Consider the following 19784-nt stretch of genomic DNA (forward strand, 5'->3'; position numbering starts at 1 on the left):
AACTCTGTACAGATAGCACCCATAACCAGGATTGAACCTCGGTCTCTGGCCCTGTAAGGCAGCAACTGTACTGCTGCATTACTATGCCCGATTTCATAATGATAATTTGTGAACAGGAAGGGGATAACAGGCAGGAAATAGGACTTTAAGTAGATCAACTATCAGCTGATCACACTGAAGAGCTACTTGCTCCTTCGATTTCTCATATCCTTGTATTTTTAGTGCACATTCAACCTTTGCTGACATTTTATGTGCACCAATTTTTGCAAAGTACCTGTCTTCAGATGTCAAATGTAACCCCTCATTGGGCAGTGACTCCTTTGAAGCGCTGTCTGGAAAGGGGAAAAGAAAAGAGGTGGCAGATGCATTAAATGACTTCCAATTCATTGTTCGAAAGCATCATGTCAACATCACATGGTTTGACAATTTTTAACTTTACAATTACAGTGGCTTGCAAAAGTATTCATACCCCTTGAACTTTTCCACATTTTGTCACGTTGCAATCACAAACGTAAATGTATTTAATTGGGATTTTATGTGATAGACCAACACAAAGTGGCACAAAATTGTGAAGTAGAAGGAAAATGATACATGGTTTTCAAATTTTTTTACAAATAAAAAACTGAAAAGTGTGGCGTGCAAAAGTATTCAGACCCCTTTACTCTGATAGATGCTGCCTCACCCGCTGAGTTTCTCCAGCATTTTTTGTCTACCTTCGATTGTTCCAGCATCTGCGGTTCTTTCTTAAACAACAGGTTCAATGCAATGGTCATATTTACTCTATGAATAAGTCAGGTCCGTGCATAACAATAGTACTTCTTAAGGTCAGCCACATACAGGACATTAATTAACACCGTTGTGTACTTTGTTCCTTGAGGATTTAAATAACACCTGTTAGATAATCTGAAGATTTACAGTGACTTGCAAAAGTTTTCATACCCCTTGAACTTTTCCACATTTTGTCACGTTACAACCACAAACGAAAATGTATTTTATTGGGATTTTATTTGATAGACCAACACAAAGTGGTGCAGAATTGTGAAGTGGAAGGAAAATGATACATGGTTTTCAAATTTTTTTACAAATAAAAAACTGAAAAGTGTGGCGTGCAAAAGTATTCAGACCCCTTTACTCTGATACCCCTAAATAAAATCCAGTGCAACCAATTGCCTTCAGAAGTCACCTAATTAGTAAATAGAGTCCACGTGTGTAATCTAATCTCAGTATAAATACAGCTGTTCTGTGAAGGCCTCAGAGGTTTGTTAGAGAACATTAGTGAACAAACAGCATCATGAAGCCCAAAGAACACACCAGACAGGTCAGGGATAAAGTTATGGAGAAGTTTAAGGCAGGGTTAGGTTATAAAAAAATATCCCAAGCTTTGAACATCTCACGGAGCACTGTTCAATCCATCATCAGAAAATGGAAAGAGTATGGCACAACTGCAAACCTACCAAGACATGGCCGTCCACCTAAACTGACAGGCCGGGCAAGGAGAGCATTGATCAGAGAAGCAGCCAAGAGGCCCATGGTAACTCTGGAGGAGCTGCAGAGATCCACAGCTCAGGTGGGAGAATCTGTCCACAGGACAACTATTAGTCGTGCACTCCACAAATCGGGCCTTTATGGAAGAGTGGTAAGAAGAAAGCCATTGTTGAAAAAAAGCCATAAGAAGTCCCATTTGCAGTTTGCCACAAGCCATGTGGGGGACACAGCAAACATGTGGAGGAAGGTACTCTGGTCAGATGAGACCAAAATTGAAGTTTTTGGCCTAAATGCAAAACGCTATGTGTGGCGAAAAACTAACACTGCACATCACCCTGAACACATCATCCCCACTGTGAAACATGGTGGTGGCAGCATCATGCTGTGGGGATGATTTTCTTCAGCAGGGACAGGGAAGCTGGTCAGAGTTGATGGGAAGATGGATGGAGCCAAATACAGGGCAATCTTGGAAGAAAACCTGTTAGAGTCTGCAAAAGATTTGAGACTGGGGCGGAGGTTCACCTTCCAGCAGGACAACGACCCTAAACATACAGCCAGAGCCACAATGGAATGGTTTAGATCAAAGCATATTCATGTGTTAGAATGGCCCAGTCAAAGTCCAGACCTAAATCCAATTGAGAATCTCTGGCAAGACTTGAAAATTGCTGTTCACAGGCGCTCTCCATCCAATCTGACTGAGCTTGAGCTATTTTGCAAAGAAGAATGGGCAAAAATTTCAGTCTCTAGATGTGCAAAGCTGGTAGAGACACACCCCAAAAGACTTGCAGCTGTAATTGCAGCGAAAGGTGGTTCTACAAAGTATTGACTCAGGGGGGCTGAATACTTTTGCACGCCACACTTTTCAGTTTTTTATTTGTAAAAAAATTGGAAAACCATGTATCATTTTCCTTCCACTTCACAATTCTGCACCACTTTGTGTTGGTCTATCAAATAAAATCCCAATAAAATACATTTTCGTTTGTGGTTGTAACGTGACAAAATGTGGAAAAGTTCAAGGGGTATGAAAACTTTTGCAAGTCACTGTAAATCTTCAGATTATCTAACAGGTGTTATTTAAATCCTCAAGGAACAAAGTACACAACGGTGTTAATTAATGTCCTGTATGTGGCTGACCTTAAGAAGTACTATTGTTATGCACGGACCTGACTTATTCATAGAGTAAATATGACCATTGCATTGAACCTGTTGTTTAAGAAAGAACCGCAGATGCTGGAACAATCGAAGGTAGACAAAAAATGCTGGAGAAACTCAGCGGGTGAGGCAGCATCTATCGGGAGAAGGAATAGACGACCTGCAATCCAGCATTTTTTGTCTACCATTGTATTGAACCTGGTCACTTGCAACTAATTCCTTGGGTGACTAGAACCGCTGGCTAATAGTGTCAGAAACTGAAGTCCAATCCTGAACATGGGAGCTGTCTGAGGAGTTTACACGCTTTTACTGTGGCCGCACGTGTTTCTTTTGGGTTCTCGGGTTTCCTCCCGCATCCCAAGGATGTGAGGATTGATGGTTATTTGCCCACTGTAATTGCCCCTAGCGCGTTTGAGAGTGCTCGAGATCAGTGTCTTGTACAATCTAAGTATAATTTATGTTTTGTGTGTTGTCTGAGTCTATGTGCCTGTGAAGGTGCTGAAAGCAAGATTTTCATTGTCCCTGTGCCTCACCTTACTAGTTTACTTTTAGACTTTAGTCTTTAGGCATTTAGAGATGCAGCTTGGAAACAGGCCCTTGGCCCACCGAGTCCGCACTGACCAAAAACCACCCCGTACACTAGAACGATCCGACATACTAGGGGTAATTTACAGAAGCCAATTAACCAACAAACCTGCACGTCTTTGGAGCGTGTGAGGAAACCGGAGTACCCGGAGAAAATCCATGTGGTCATGGGGAGAACGTACAAACTCCATGCAGACAGCACACACATAGTCAGGATCGAACCCAGGTCGCATGCTCGTGGGACAGGCCCTTTAGGTCGCGCTTGCCGCATGGAGTCGCATGCTCGTGGGACAGGCCCTTTAGGCAGCATCTCTACCACTGCGCCAATGTGCCGTCCACAAATGAATTTCACTTGACTTACATGACTTGTATTTGTTCTAAGCATTTGTTCTATATCTCTCTATATCACCGTCTATATCACTCTTTTATCTTTCCCCTGATTCTCAGTCTTAAGAAGTGTCGGGACCCGAAACATCACCTATTCCTTATCGCCAGAGATACTGTCTGACCTGCTGAGTTACTCCAGCTTTTTATGTCTATCTTTGATTTGTATGTTGATGGGAACGTAGGATTAATATAGGATTAATGTAAATGGCTGGTTGATGGTTGGTGTGGACTCAGTGGGCTGAAGAGCCTATTTATGATTCTGACTCTGACTGGTTAACCATGAAGCCAATGGACCATACAGAAGAATTTCAAAGTATTTCACTGTGACATTTCACATAATACTAAAGTATCAATCAATAAAGTCAAGTCAAGTCAAGTTTATTCGTCACATACACATACGAGATGTGTAGTGAAATGAAAAGTGGCAATGCTCGTGGACTTTGTGCAAAAAGACAAACAAACAAACAACCAAACAAACTACAAACAGAACGGAACAGAATCGCATAATCTTTTACATATTAAATATTGTGGGCGGGAGGAAAAAGGGAAAAAAACAGCAATTTAAAAAAAAGCAGTAGAGTGGTGCAGTAAAAGTTAGTCCCTGGTGAGATAGGAGTTTACAGTCCTAATGGCCTCTGGGAAGAAGCTCCTTCTCAACTTCTCCGTTCTCACAGCACAGCAACGGAGACGTTTGCCTGACCGTAGCAGCTGGAACAGTCCGTTGCAGGAGCGGAAGGGGGTCTACCTATGATTTTATTGGCTCTGTATCATAAGTGTACCAAATTTCTGTGCAGTTTTGAGCAGTATAAAAGATAGTTTTCAAGAGAGAGTTAGATTTAGCTCTTAGGGCTAACGGAATCAAGGGATATGGGGGAAAAAGCAGGAAAGGGGTACTAATTTAGGATGATCCGCCATGATCATATTGAATGGCGGTGCTGGCTCGAATGGCTGAATGGCCTACTCCTGCACCTATTTCTATGTTTCTATGTAAGAATATTATGGAAGAGTGTATGTAATTGGTCTAATCCTATCCTAAATAATAGTTGCCAAATTTATCTTAAAAATCTTGCCATTATTATTATTACCGGGACACCCCACTAACTGTGCAAGTCTATGGTCTATTGGCTGGAGACCTGAATCACATAATCATGGCTCCATTTGTGCAACCTCCTCAGGCCAACTCTCTCTGTTTTGTGTTCTTCATGTTCAGCGCTATCGAGTGGCGAAGCAGACTATGCCAGACAACAGTAAGAGCTGGAAAACACCCAAATTTGAAGCAGAAAGTAACAGGCATGAAACAAAGAGCAAACCCAAAAGAAACACTCCAAACCGCTTGCTCTCAGCAATGACCTAAATAGATGCGTATGCAGCACCCAAATGTTTTTTTGCAATCCTTTTGCTCATGAGTTCATGCCATAGGAACACAATTGGGCCATTCTGCCCATCAAGTCTACCCCGCCATTCAATCTTGGCTGCCCCTCAAGCATATCTTTCCCTCTTAACCCCATTCTCCTGCCTTCTCCCCATAACTAATGACACATTTACTGAGCATGTACCTGTCAATCTGCGCTTTAAAAATATCCAAAGACTTGGTCTCCACCGCCATCTGTGGCAATGAATTCCACAGCTTCATCATCCTCTGGATAAAGAAATTCCACCTCATCTCCTTTCTAAAGGTATGTCCTTTTATTCCAAGACGGTACCCTATACTCTCTCATTAGTGGAAATATCCTCTCCACATCCACTCCATCCATGCTTTTCACTATTCGGTAGATTTCAATGAGATAGCCCCTCATCCTTCTAAACTCCAGTGAGTACAGGCACAGTGCCGTCAAACGCTCATCATATCCCCGGGATCATCCTCTGGACACTCTCCAACATCAGCACATATCTTCTCAGATACGGGGCCAATGTGTTGAGTCAGGTAACTGTAAATTTTGTTTATTTGGATAGCGGATTTGTTAAACACTACCTCCACTTAAAGTCCTGGATACTTAGTGGCTTAGTAGAAACCTATTATGTGTGAAGGTGGTTTTCTATCTAAGTAATGGGAGAAAAGTAGGAAATCTCACTCAGCCAAACATCAGATGTGGTTTATATACTGAAGTGTGCCAGCAATTGATTGCAGCATCTTTCCGATAACTTTCAGATTCTTGAACCAACCTGCACACTCCTAATCCCACCTCAGCAGTGGAGCACTAAAGTCTGTTTTTTACAGGTTTTTTTTCCTTTCATTATCTTGTATAATTTAAGTATAATTTGTTTGCAAATTGTCTGGGTAAGTGTGCCCGTGGTGCTGCCTCAAGCTAAATGTTCATTGTACCTGTGCCTCACCATACTTGTTCATATGACAATAAACTTGGCTTGACTTAGATTAGTATGAAGATACAGCATGGAAACAGGCCCTTCAGCCCACTGAGCCCATACTGACCATCGAACACATGTTCACACTAGTTCTGTGTTAATCCCCTTTCTCATCCACTCCCCACGCATTGCGGGTAATTTACAGAGGCCAATTAACCTACATCCTGCACACGTTTGGGATGAGGGAGGAAAGCAAGAGCACCCTGAAGAAACCCATGAGTCCTCAGAGAGAACGTGCAAACTCCATTCAGACCAGCGCCCGAGGTCAAGATTGAAACCCGGGTCTGTGGCAATGCGAGGGGACAGTTCTAACAACTGCGCCACTCTGCCACCCTTGACTTACTAGACTTGAATTTGTACACTCGCTTCCTTGGGAAATTAATTCATAATTTTTTCTCCTCAACTCTTTCTCCCTCTTGTCCTCCTGCAATCTGCTTGATTAAAATATATCAGTGAAAGAGAGGGCACTGCAATTTCTGCAACAATAGAGACATTCAGCAAAAAAAAGGCCATTCGACCCACCAAGACCACACTGACCAGTGGACACCCTTCCATATTAATCCCCTGTAGCCCTCTATGCCTCGGCTATTGAAGTGCTCGTTAAGACAATTTTTAAATGGTGTCAGCAACTCAGCTTCTATCCAGCAGTGTATTCCAGGAACCACCCTCTGAGTGAAGAAGGTTCCCCTCAGATCCCTTCCAAATCTCTTATCCCTTACCCTAAAACATCTCTTATCCCATACCTTAAAACAATGTCATCAAGTTTTCCTGCAGTTTATCCTATCTGCACCCTCACCGTTTTATCTGCCTCAGTCATTTCCTCTCTTAACCTCCTCTGTTTAGTTTATTTTATTATTATCATCACGAGCACTGTAGTAGAAAGTAGTGAAAAGCTTTTTGTTGCATGCTGTCCTGTCAGTGAAAAGACCACACATAATTTAGGTCAGTTTATTATTCGGATGTGTACTGAGGTTCAGTGAAAAGCTTTTTGTTGTGCGCTATCCGCTCAGCAAAAAGACTACACATGATTACAATCAAGCCGTCCACAGTGAACAGATACAGGATAAAGTGTATAACATTTAGTGCAGGATAAAGTTCAGTACAGTCCAATTAAAGGTAGTCCGAGGGTCTCCAATGAGGTAGATGGCAGGTCAGAACCGCTCTCTAGTTGGTGATATGCCGGTTCAGTTGCCTGATGACAACTGGGAAGAAACTGTCCCTGAATCTGGAGGTGTGCGTTTTCACACTTCTGTATCTCTTGCCTGATGGTAGAAGGGAGAAGAGGGAGTGACCGGGGTGAGACTCATCTTTGATTATGCTGGTGGCCTTGCTGAGGTAGCGTGAGGTGCAGATGTAGTCAATGGAAGGGAGGTTGGTTTGTGTTCTACTTCTGATGTTGGGGAAAAAGTTTCCTGCATTCTACCCTCTCTGTCCAGTCATTTCCTCTCTCCTCTGTTTGGTTTAGTTTAGTTTAGTTTAGTTTATTATTATTATCACATGTACCAAGGTAGAAAGCAGGGGAAAACTTCTTGTGTGCTATCTGGTCAGTGAAAAGACTATACATGATTACAACCAAATCGCCCATAATGCACAGATATAGGGCATGATGTTTAGTGCAAGATAAAGTCTGAATAATGATAGCTAGGGAAAATAAACTAATGGGGCTGTCCCACTATACGAGCTAATTCAAGAGTTCTCCCGAGTTTCCCCTAATTCGAACTCGGAGAATTACGGTAATAGCCGCTCGTAGGTACTTGGGGCTCTCGTGGACATTTTTCAACATGTTGAAAAATCTTCACGAGTCTTCCCGAGCTTACAGCGTTTCCCGAGTACCTGCCGTTAGCGTTACAAGCCGCTAAGAGACGTCCCCGAGCTCCGATGTACCCGCAACGTACATTCTACGTACTTACCACGAGTTTGATTTTTTTTCGTGAGAGCTCTTGAAATAGCCCGTACTGTGGGACAGCCCCTTTAGCCTCTCCATTTGGTCCTCATGCTCCATCTCGCACAATATCCCAGTGAATCGTCTGTCTGTCTGTCTGCCTGTCTGTCTGTCTGTCTGTCTGTCTGTCTGTCTGTCTGTCTGTCTGTCTGTCTGTCTGTCTGCCTATATATTTATCTATCTATTTCTCTCTCTACATCTCTCACCTTGTTTGTTAGTGAGTCTGCCTGTGATTCATGGCCTGTAGCCTGAATTACGGCAAAATGGTACACGATAGGATTACAATTTTTGCACCACCTTACTCACCACTGTCATGTGGTGTGTTGTATCAAACGTTCGTTTGGATTGATGTTATATTTTACATGTTATTCACATTTTTTACTTTACAAAACCCCACTTTAAGAACAATAACTTCAAGTGCAGTGGCAGTTACATCTATGACGTCACAATGAGATCTCATTTACATTTAAAAATTAGCTGTCCCCGATAAAAGCACACTGGACACAGACACGGACACAGACAAAGATTAGGCCCGGAGCCGCTCACATCCCTCTCCCTCCCCCTCCCTCCCCCTCCCGCGGATCAAGACCTCAGCTTCAAAAAGTCACTGACTGACTTTCAGTTATTTTAAAATGCTGCTCGTGCGGGGCCGCGGGAGGGGGAGGGAGAGCGAGAGGCAACCAGCCACGGGAGGGAGGGAGGGAGAGAAGCTTCCCCACAGGCCCGCCCGCACCGGCTTGAACCACAGGGTAAGGAGGGGAGAAGGGTCATGGACAATGTTAACAAAGACAGGACTCCCAGTCCAATGAGAGATTTGTAGCATTGTTGTAAGGAGAGGGAGGGGACGAGGTGAGGATTGTTGTTTAATAGAGGGAGAGGAGGTGGTTAGGGAGGGGTGAGCAGTTATGGAGGGAGGGAGGGAGTGACTGAGGGTAAGGGAAAGGAGAGGGAGGGAGAGGTGAGGGAGGGAGTTGGGAAGGGGAGGAGGAGAGGGGAAAGGAGAGGGAGGGTGAAGAGGGGGGAGGGAGTACTGGGGGATAAGGGGATGTGTATGTGTCTGTGATGTCTGTTCAGTGATGTCCTCAAATTACGCCAAAATGGTACACAATAGCACTACAATTTATGAACCACCTTACTCACCATTGTCCCATGGTGGTTTGTATTATGTTTCGTTCAGATTGATGTTATATTTTTCAGGTTATTCACATTTAAAACGTCACAAAATCCAGTTTGAGAAAAATCATTTGAACTTGCAGTGGCAGTTAGCGGCTATGATGTCACAATGGAATCTCATTTACATAAACTGCCTGTCAGCAGTGATCCACCACACAATCACTATGGGTGAGTGGTGGAATATTGCGTTGCGGGGACGGGTGACTGGTTGAAACGGGTTACGTTGGGGGAACGGGTGAGTGGTGGAATATTGCATTGGGGGAATGGGTTTCGTTGAGGGAATGGGTGAGTGGTGGAATATCGCGTTGGGGGAATGGAGCCCAATGGGTCCCACTTGGTCTAGTATCTATATATCTATAAATAACTCTAAAATTCTCATCTTGCATGTGTGTATATGTGTGTCTTTACATTTTCGCAAAAACACTACACGGTAACGATAAGATTTTTACATATTCTGATTCAGATTTTCTCCCTCCAGGCAGTGATCAGATTCACAAGATTTGATCCTAAATTTCACAAGTTATTCGCGATTAAAGCATTAAAAATGCCAACATTTTTACTGTTAAAATCATTCCTCACAGTTTCCAACACATTTCGATACAAAGTTGCAAGACAGGAACACTCTGAACTTAGTCCTTCAACAGGATTAAAGCTTTAAAAATGCCAATTTTCATAAGATTTTTACTGTTAAAATCATTCCTCACAGCTTCCAACACACTTCCATACAAAGTTGCAAGACAGAAACACTCTGAACTTAGTCCTTCAACAGGAGGAGGAGCGCCAATTGATATTGCAATTGGAACTGCTGCAGCAGGCAGGGTAGGTGCATTTGAAAGTTCTTAAAATTCACTGCTGAGGGAGGCAGGGGAGTGCTGGAATCTTATGTTCGGGAATGACTTCAGTTGGGGGACCACGCCTCCCATGGGGGCTACGATTTAGTGGTGCTATATAGTGTTGGGGAATGGGTTGCATTGGGGGACCAGGCCTCCCATGTGACAGGGACCCAACGGGTCCCAGTTGCTCTAGTATATTACTGAAACTCTCATCTTGTTTGCACCTATATATATTTGTTTTCGAAACTGCGCAAAAATGGTAGATGATAGCTCGACAATTTTAGGCCCACTTTACTTACCATTGTCCTGGGATGTGCAGTAGCAATTTTCATTCAGATTCATGTCATATTTTACAAGTCATTGACATTTATTTAACATTTAAAACTTAACTTAAAAAGCGCCCCCACTTGCCACCCGCGCCTGTGCAGTTGGGGGAGGGTTCCTGTGCCTGTCACAACCAGCCACCTGCGCATTTGGGGCCATTTCGGATTTTCAGATCGCCATCATTTTTCTTCACGTCTACTTGCCTGCCCTCAAAACGGGGACCCAACGGCTCCACTGGTAAGTTTCCTTCCATTTTACAAACGCCTACAGGGGTCCTTTCTGCCCGCGGGCCTTGGGCTGGGGTTGGATCTGGTGCAGGATCCGGGGTCAAGAAGAGGCCCCGTCGGGGACCCGGGGCCTGGCCGCTGGGGCTGGGTCTGGCCGCGGCGGCTCTACTGCACCGGGCCAGTGGGGAGGGAGAGGAGAGGGACCCAGGGCAAGGACTAATCTGCAGCCTCGGCCTCTCCATCCCTCTCCCTAAGAGTGGGAGGGAGAGGTGAAGGAGTGAGTGGGGGAGGGGAGTAGTAAAGGGGAAAGAAGAGGGAGGGTGAAGAGGAGGGGGAGGGAGTATGCGAGGTAATGGAGGAGGTGAGGGGGAAGAGAGAGGAGGGGAGGGAGGGGGTGAGTGGAGGAAGCAGAGGAGGGTTGGTAAAGGTAGGCAGAGGGAGGATAATGGAGGAGGGGAATAGGGGACTGAAGAGGGAGAGTGAGATGCGTTCACCTTGATCTTATATTTTACAAGTTATTGCCATTTTAAACTTTGAAAACATTGCAGCTGCGCTCCCACTTGCTGGCCACTCCTGTGCAGTTGGGTGAGGGTTGCGTGACTCGCGTCACAATAGGGATCTCTGGCGTCACAACGGGAACCCATCAGCCGCGCCTGCGCAGTTAGGGGCTATGGGTGAGTGGTGGAATATTGCATTGGGGGACAAGTCCAACAAGTCTGCACTTGGTCTAGTCCTTTCTAGCACTTTCACAACCAGAAGCCAGATTGCAGGTTTCCATGCTGTAACAAATACACATCAATGTTTTTAAGGTTATTAGGGGTACCTTTAAGTTCAAAGGCTTCTTCGCAATCTTTAAGCTGAGTAGACTCAAGGGTAGTTTCCATGCTACCAAATAAGCTTTGGAGCACTGCTTTGGCTATTGGCATCATCAAGGCAGTGGAGGCAGTATTACTAAGCCACATTGACAGTAAACTTGTGGTTAGCATCATTCCCAGGATAAGCCTACAAAACAGAACACAAAATAACACTAAATCTTCGCTACTGAGTAAACAACTTGGTTTATGCAATAGTTCTGAATTAGAATGGAGCGAAAACAATGGCCTGAAACATTATGTGTAGGAGGAAACTGCAGATGCTGTTTAAACCGAAGATAGACACAAAAAGCTGGAGTAACTCAGCGGGACAACCAGCATCTCCGGAGAGAAGGAATGGATGGCGTTTCGGGTCGAGACCCATCTTCAGACGGGTTAGGGATTAAGGGACACAAGAGATACAGATGATGGTGTAGAGAAATGGATAAAGAACGAGAGGAAGAAATGTTTCTCTTTGTAATTTGGACAGTATGTGGAGCAGATAACCAGTCCTTTATAAAACATACCCAATTTTAATTTCTCATAATAGCAATGGAAATGACCATGATTGTTTAATGAATAGGTGATCTAGTGAGAGACATCAATATTCATACCACAGGGCTGTAAGCATTCCCTCTCTCTCTCTCTCTATCCCCCCCCCCCCCCCCCCCCCCCCCCCCCTCCCCTCACCCAAGTCGCACCAGCTTCTTGTTTTCATCCAACAAACAGCTAATTATTATAGAATCATAGTCATACAGCACAGAAACAGACCCTTCGGCCCAACTTAAGGGATTGGACACGCTAGAGGCAGGAAACGTTCCCGATGTTGGGGGAGTCCAGAACCAGGGGCCACAGTTTAAGAATAATCTGTAGGCCATTTAGAATGGAGATGAGGAAAAACATTTTCATCCAGAGAGTTGTGGATCTGTGGAATTCACTGCCTCAGAAGGCAATGGAGGCCAATTCTCTGGATGCTTTCAAGAGAGAGTTAGATAGAGCTCTTAAAGATAGTGGAGTCAAGGTATATGGGGAGAAGGCAGGAACGGGGTACTGATTGTGTATGATCAGCCATGATCACAGTGAATGGTGGTGCTGGCTCGCAGGGCCGAATGGCCTACTCCTGCACCTATTGTCTATTGTCTTTTGTCTAACTTGCCAATGCCAACCAGGTTCCCGCTTCTACTCTAGTCCCACATGCTCCTATTTGACCCATATCCCTCTAAACATTTCCCATTCATGTATCTGTCCATATGCCTTTTAAATATTGTTATAGTAACTACCTTCTCTGGCAGCTCATTCTAAATACCCACCACCCTCTGTGAAAATGTTGCCCCTCAAGTTCTTATTAAATCTTTCCCTTCTCAGCTTAAATCTATGTCCTCTGGTTCTTGATTCTGCTACTCTGGGTAAAAGACATCTATTCCCTTCATGATCTTATACACCTCTGTAAGACCATCCCTCAGCCTCATGCGTTCCATGGAATAAAGTCTTATCCTGCCCAACCTCCACAGCCCCTCAGGTCCTGGCCACATCCCCGTAAATCATCTCTGTACTCTTTCCAGTTTGACAATATCCTTTGTATAGCACGGTGACCAAAACTGAACACGATAATCCAACTGAATGCCATTTTGTTGCTCAAGTGGATTTGGTGAAAAATGTTCTTTATAAGGATATAATATAACAGTCCACAAAGTTACTGACAGAACAAAAAAAAAATGTTATATGTAGCGATGTTACAAAACTTACCTTCAGCGGCGCTGCAGATCTGCCACTGCCTGTGCGTGCGATTCCGGAGGCTTTGGGGGAGGGGAGGCGGGATTATAATGCAGGTTTCTATTGGTTGTCGGAGAGGGATTTCCTCGGGCTGCTAGCTGATGAAGAAAAATCATTCGCGCTTCCGTTCCTGTGTTTTTATTTAATTTGCTGGACGATTGCGTCGCTGGATTGAAATTAAACGCGACTAAAAACGCCTTCAACGCCTTTAACATCACAGAACGCAATATCAGGACAAAACAAAAGATATGTCTTTTATTTAACATATTATCTTGCTTTTTGGTGTGGCTTCATTTTAATCTTATAATGCGAAAACATTTATTTTGGCCCCCATACGAATCGGCCATGTTTTGCCTGCCGATATGGGCTTAAAATTTATGGCAACGGCAACGGCAACGGCAACATTCCAATCGAGCACATTCCAGAAACATCCACTCTCAAGATAATCAAATTCATTCTTTTTTAGGACAATCATGTCATAAGAACATCTAAATCATCTATAGTTTGTCTTATTGTCTATCTATGATCAATATTTTCATACTAAATATCCACAGTACAGTTTTAGTCATGTATTGTGCAAAAAATAATGATTTTGATTATCTTGAGAGTGGATGTTTCTGGATTAATTTATGGGAATTAAATTAAAATTATGGGACCTCGCCAATGCCTATGGGTCCATACCGCACAAACTGGTTGAGCTTGCACTACACCGACACCATGTTCCCAGCAAGATCAAGGTCCTGATCCTGGATTATTACCATAATTTCAGGCTCAGGGTGACTTCTGGGTCAGAAACATCAGACTGGCATCGACTTGGAAAAGGAATAATAACGGGCGGCACCATTTCTGTTATTCTTTTTGCTCTTGCCATGAACATGGTGGCCAAGTCAGCAGAGGTGGAATGCAGAGGCCCCTTAACCAAGTCTGGTGTATGACAGCCCCCCAATAAGAGCTTTTATGGACGGCCTTACTATCACCACAACATCGGTCCCAGGAAGTAGGTGGATCCTACAAGGTCTTGAGAAACTTATCACCTGGGCAAGGATGAGTTTCAAGCCAACAAAGTCAAGGTCCATGGTGCTGAAGAAGGGGAAGGTGACTGACAGATTCCACATCTTACTATCCAGAACTGCCATTCCCTCCATCACTGAGCAACCTGTCAAGAGTTTGGGGAAGCTTTTTGACGCAACTCTGACTCTGCCGCCATTCAAAAATCCATCAAAGACCTTGAAGCCTGGCTCACCAAAGTCGACAAGTCAGGTCTGCCTGGCAGATTCAAGGCCTGGATCTATCAGCATTCCATCCTGCCCCGAGCCCTGTGGCCTCTGCTGGTTTACGCTGTTCCATTGACCACAGTTGAGTCCCTCGAAAGGAAGATCAGCGGCTTTCTCCGCAGGTGGCTTGGCCTTCCCCGCAGTTTCAACAGTGCTGCAATGTATGGGACTAGTAACATCTTGCAGCTCCCATTCAGAGGCCTCACGGAAGAGTTTATGGTGGCGTGGACATGAGAAGCTCTGCAGTACAGGGACTCTAGGGACCAGAACGTGTCATCGACTGGCATCGAGGTGAGAACAGGGAGGAAATGGAGGACGGAGAAAGCAGTGGAGGTGGCAGAGTCACGCCTAAGGCAAAAGGCATTGGTGGGAGTCATGGCAACTGGCAGAGCGGGTTTGGGATACTTCCCTAAGACACCTGTTGGCAAGGCCCAGGGCAAGGAGAGACACCAACTAATCCAGGAAGAGGTCCGAGCAGGTGTGGAGGAAGAGCGTGTGAGCAGGACGGTGGGGCTCAGGCAGCAGGGAGCGTGGACAAGGTGGGAGATCATACTGCAGCGCAGGATTACCTGGTCAAACATCATGCAGGCAGACTTCCAGCGTGTCCGGTTCCTTGTCCAAGCTGTCTATGATGCCCTACCAAGCCCAGCAAACCTCCACATCTGGGGCAAGAGCGAGACACCTTCCTGCCCACTTTGCTCTGGAAGAGGATCATTAGAACATCTCCTCAGCAGCTGCCCCAAGTCCCTTGGGGAAGTCGCTATCGGTGGCGCCATAACCAGGTGCTCATGGTGGTTGCTGAGAGCACAGCCACTGCCATCGGTAACAGCAACCACCACCATGCCCCAAAGAAATCAATCACTTTTGTCAAAGCTGAAGAGAAGCCTCGACCACAACCAAAAACAAGGACTGGCAGCTGCACGTCGATCTGGGCAAACAGCTGAAATTTCCACAGCAACATCACTGCGGCCAGACATGATCATCACCTCCGATGTGACAAAACAGCTGATCATTCTGGAGCTGACAGTGCCCTGGGAAGAGCGTCTTGAAGAGGCTAATGAGAGGAAACGCGCAAAGTACCAGGAACTGGTGGAGATGTGATAGGACAGCGGCTGGAAGACATATTAGGATCCCATAGAGGTGGGCTGTAGAGGCTTTGCAGGACGCTCACTCTGCAAAGTCCTCAAGCAGTTGGGCATTACAGGGCTGGCAAAGAAGAGGGCCATTCAATCCGCAAGCGAAGCCGCAGAGAAAGCCACTAGGTGGCTTTGGATTAAGTGGGCTGATCCGTGGGCGGTTGCTGCTGGGATGCAAGTCGGGGCTTGATCAACCCCGGCTGGGTCGCCCGGGTGAGGGTGTCTGATGTTGTGAGACCCGAAACACCCAATGACCCCAGGTCACATCACTGAGGATGCGTCCCAGCACATCTAGAAGATATATCTTTCACGCAAGTTCCTTCCATTTAGCATATAAATTCATGACAAAGTGAGATTTAAAAATCATGTTATATTGTGGTTCTTGTGTGAATGGGATCAGTTTGTTATTTGTTATTTAAATGCTTATGCGTTTAAAAAAAATAGCCTTTTCTTAAGAAATGGATAGATCTTTAGATCTAGTAATTGAATTTAGATTAATTTAATTGATTAGATTAAACTGATCCAGTTTTAAATCCCTGCACAGCACCAAATCAGCCCTTTTAAGAGTTTTTAATGATATTTTTTTAGCTACTGACCGTGGTGACTGTGTTACCCTTGTGCTTTTAGATTTGACTGCTGCTTTTGACACAGTGGATCATGAAATATTGATCTCACGTTTGAAGCAGTGGGTGGGTATCAGGGGCATAGCACTGGAGTGGTTCAGGTCGTACCTGGCTGATCGAACTTTCTGTGTCAGTCTTGGGGACTCTGTATCCTCCTCTGCTCCTCTCTCGTGTGGGGTCCCACAGGGCTCAGTTCTTGGCCCTCTCCTCTTTTCTCTCTATTTGCTCCCACTTGGTTCCATACTTAGGAAACATGAAATTTCATTCCACTTTTATGCAGACGACAGTCAGATTTATGTGCCTCTTAAAAAGAAGGATGAACACTCTGTCGGACTGTTACTTGAGTGTCTCAACGACATAAAGGCCTGGATGGCTCTGAACTTTTTAAAATTTAATGATAAAAAGACGGAAGTAATGGTTTTTGGTGGCACCACTGGGGCCCCCCCTGTAGATCTGGGCTCCCTGGCCCAGTATATCAAACCAAGCATCACAAACCTAGGGGTTAAAGTGGACCCTGAGCTTAAATTTGACAGTCAGATCAAGGCTGTTGTTAAATCAAGCTTTTTCCATTTGAGGCAGCTGGCCAAAATAAAGCCAATTCTGTCAAGGCAGCACTTTGAGATGGTAATCCACGCCTTTGTTACCACTCGGCTGGATTACTGCAATGCACTGTATGTGGGGGTTAGTGGGTCCTCCATCGCCTGTCTCCAGATGGTACAGAATGCAGCTGTACGTCTTTTAACTGGCACACGTAAACATGAGCACATTTCGCACATTTTAGCCTCACTCCACTGGTTGCCTATTCAGTTTAGGATCCATTTAAAAATTATTTTATTTGCTTTTAAATCCCTAAATGGTCTTGCCCCGCCCTACCTATCTGAGCTTCTACACCCTTATACACCCGCCCGCTCTCTCAGGTCAGATAATCAGCTGCTCCTGAGTGGGCCTAAAACTAAGCGGAAGCTCAGAGGGGACCGTGCCTTTGCTGTGTCGGCACCCAGATTATGGAACGATCTGCCTCTCCACATTAAACAGGCCTCTTCTCTGTCTGTTTTTAAATCACTTCTTAAAACCCATCTCTTCTCCGTGGTCTTTGATACCCAGTAAGATGTCGACTTTATTTACTTGATTTAATTTCTTATTTTGATTGCTTTATTGCGTGGCTATTATTTTTACTCATGTTTTATGTCTTTTAATTTATTGTTGTATTTCATATGTAATTTTTGCGCCTTATGTGAGCTGTTATGTTATGTTCTGTTATGTTGTCTGTTTATGATGTCTTGTTTATTCTTCTGTACAGCACTTTGGTCAACATTGGTTGTCTTAAAGTGCTTAACAAATAAAGTTGGATTGGATTGGATTGATGAATATGAATTTTTTGTTCAGTATTTACTATTTGTTTTAGCGTTTGACTTTATCATTTCTACCTTTTTTTTCTAAAACTGCAAATAATAACTTGTTTCTGTTAATGCTGTTCAGTTTTTTTTTTCCTTTACATTTTAAATAGATGTCTCCGAAGAAGAAATGCAAAATTGTCAATCCAAATGCACAGCAAAAGAGACTGATTTAGACAGCATTCGCAGAGATTATCCGAATTTGGACTGCTGCAAATTTGATGGTCTATAGGACATTCTTAATGGGAAAGTAGTGGGCAGAAAGGCATGTCATGCGTGGTTTGAAGAGCAAAAACTTGTAGTAGTTTACAATGCCAAAATTGAAAAGTTGAGGAAAAACAAGGTAGTCTCGGTTTTTATTACTATTTCAGTCATAACGGTCAATTTTGTAATTAGCTACAATTAGGTAACTAACTAATTATATGCTTTAATTTCAGGTCATCCAAGTAAGATGTTTCATATTTGTTTCAGAATGCTTCAATCCATAATAACTGAAAATTTCATTCCATTCTCTTAACTTTTAAGAAAGTTATGGGCTTTTGACTGTCCTCAATCACAGCTTTTGTGTTAATGTAAAAGCAATAGGGAACAAGATGCTAATTTCCGAGTATGAAAATTACTATACCTTTTTTAATGCTGAAGATATGAAAGTGAATCGGGTATCAAATTAAAGTTCTTTTTATGCTTTATTTGATGGGATAAATTACTGGCTTGATTTTTTAAATCTCAAAATTTTGTAACACTCCTACTATGTGTACGAAGTCCAATTGCTGTGAGATTTAGAAACTAGTTTAAAATTAGGTCAAAGGCACTAATTCAGAATTTGATTGAAAGGTTTTTGTTTCACTCCTGGTCTAAAGCAATGAACCAATAATAAAGATTTGGGGAAGATGAACCTGGCAGAATTTTCCACTCAATACACATTTGTTCCACTCAATACACAGTCTGAAGAAGGGTTTCGGCCCGAAACGTCGCCTATTTCCTTCGCTCCATAGATGCTGCTGCACCCGCTGAGTTTCCCCAGCAATTTTGTGTACCTTTCACATTTGTTTCTACGTGTTTTCTCGGGAGCTTATTGTGTTGAACATAAAGTTATTTCCATTGACGTTAAACGAGCACGTGTTCCTTTTGTTTTGTACGTCATTCCCCTGCCTATTCATGCCATCGCAATGCTAGCTCAATTTAGTTTAGTTTAGTTTCGAGATACAGCATGGAATCAGGTCGTTCGACCCACCGGATCTGTGCTGACCAACAATCACCTGTACATTAATTCTATGTGATCCCAGTTTTGCATACTGCACACTAAGGGCAATTTACAGAACCCAATTAACCTACAGATACGCACATCTTCGGTATGTGGGAGGAGACCGAAGCGCTCAGAGAAAATCCATGTAGCCACAGGTAGAACGTACAAACTCCACACAGACAGCACCCGTAGTCATGATCGAACCCAGGTCTCTGCCGTTATAAGGCAGCAACTCTACTGCCCCAACTTATTTTATCTTCATTCACAATTCCCTCCTGGGCAAAGAAATATCACACAAAATGTAAATTGGAAAGGAAAACGTAAAATGGAGGATAAAAAAATTAGAAAGTTTGGCAGGACACACAGAGGGTGAAATAGGCATTATATTTAGGTTCAACTATCCTGGACTTAACTGCAAGACTTCCAAATATTAATAATTTCATTTCTTCATAGATGGTGTCAGATTTGTTGAGCAATCTCAATCTATTCCTGTTTCTGCATCCTATGACCAAGTAGACTTGATAGCATGTTTAAAAGTAATGCACAGAGTAATGCACCACTTTCAGGAAAGCCATGTGTAATTAAATCAGGCTTGAATTGCACGTAATCTATAAAGCTTTTAAGTTTTTAAGAAGGAACTGCAGATGCTGGAAAATCGAATGTACACAAAAAAGCTGGAGAAACTCAGCGGGTGCAGCAGCATCTATGGAGCGAAGGAAAAAGGCAACATTTCGGTCTGAAGAAGGGTTTCGGCCCGAAACTTTGCCTTTTTCCTTCGCTCCATAGATGCTGCTGCACCTGCTGAGTTTCTCCAGCTTTTTTTGTGTACCTAAGCTTTTAAGTTTGTTTTGTTTGTGTTAGGACGTATTGTAAAAATATACCTCTGGCAGTTTAACAGACAAGATCCATCATTAAGGAATGATTATTCCAGAAGTGTGAAATCATAACATTAGGTAGACACAAAAATGCTGGGGTAACTCAGCGGGACAGGCAGCATCTCTGTAGAGAAGGAATG

At 43.8% G+C, this 19784-nt stretch overlaps 1 protein-coding gene across 1 annotated transcript in view; it reads right to left on the reverse strand.

The window, feature by feature from the left end:
• slc13a3 (solute carrier family 13 member 3) overlaps positions 1–19784 on the reverse strand; it is a 55980-nt gene that overhangs the window by 30675 nt on the left and 5521 nt on the right. Inside the window, exons 3-4 of the mRNA XM_033041863.1 lie at positions 11296–11474; positions 275–332 (exon numbers count right to left, since the gene is read on the reverse strand). Coding sequence (XP_032897754.1) covers positions 275–332; positions 11296–11474 — 237 coding nt within the window. The remainder of the gene's footprint in view (positions 1–274; positions 333–11295; positions 11475–19784) is intronic.

Source organism: Amblyraja radiata, chromosome 23 (genome assembly GCF_010909765.2).
Source record: "Amblyraja radiata isolate CabotCenter1 chromosome 23, sAmbRad1.1.pri, whole genome shotgun sequence".
NCBI lineage: Eukaryota > Metazoa > Chordata > Chondrichthyes > Rajiformes > Rajidae > Amblyraja > Amblyraja radiata.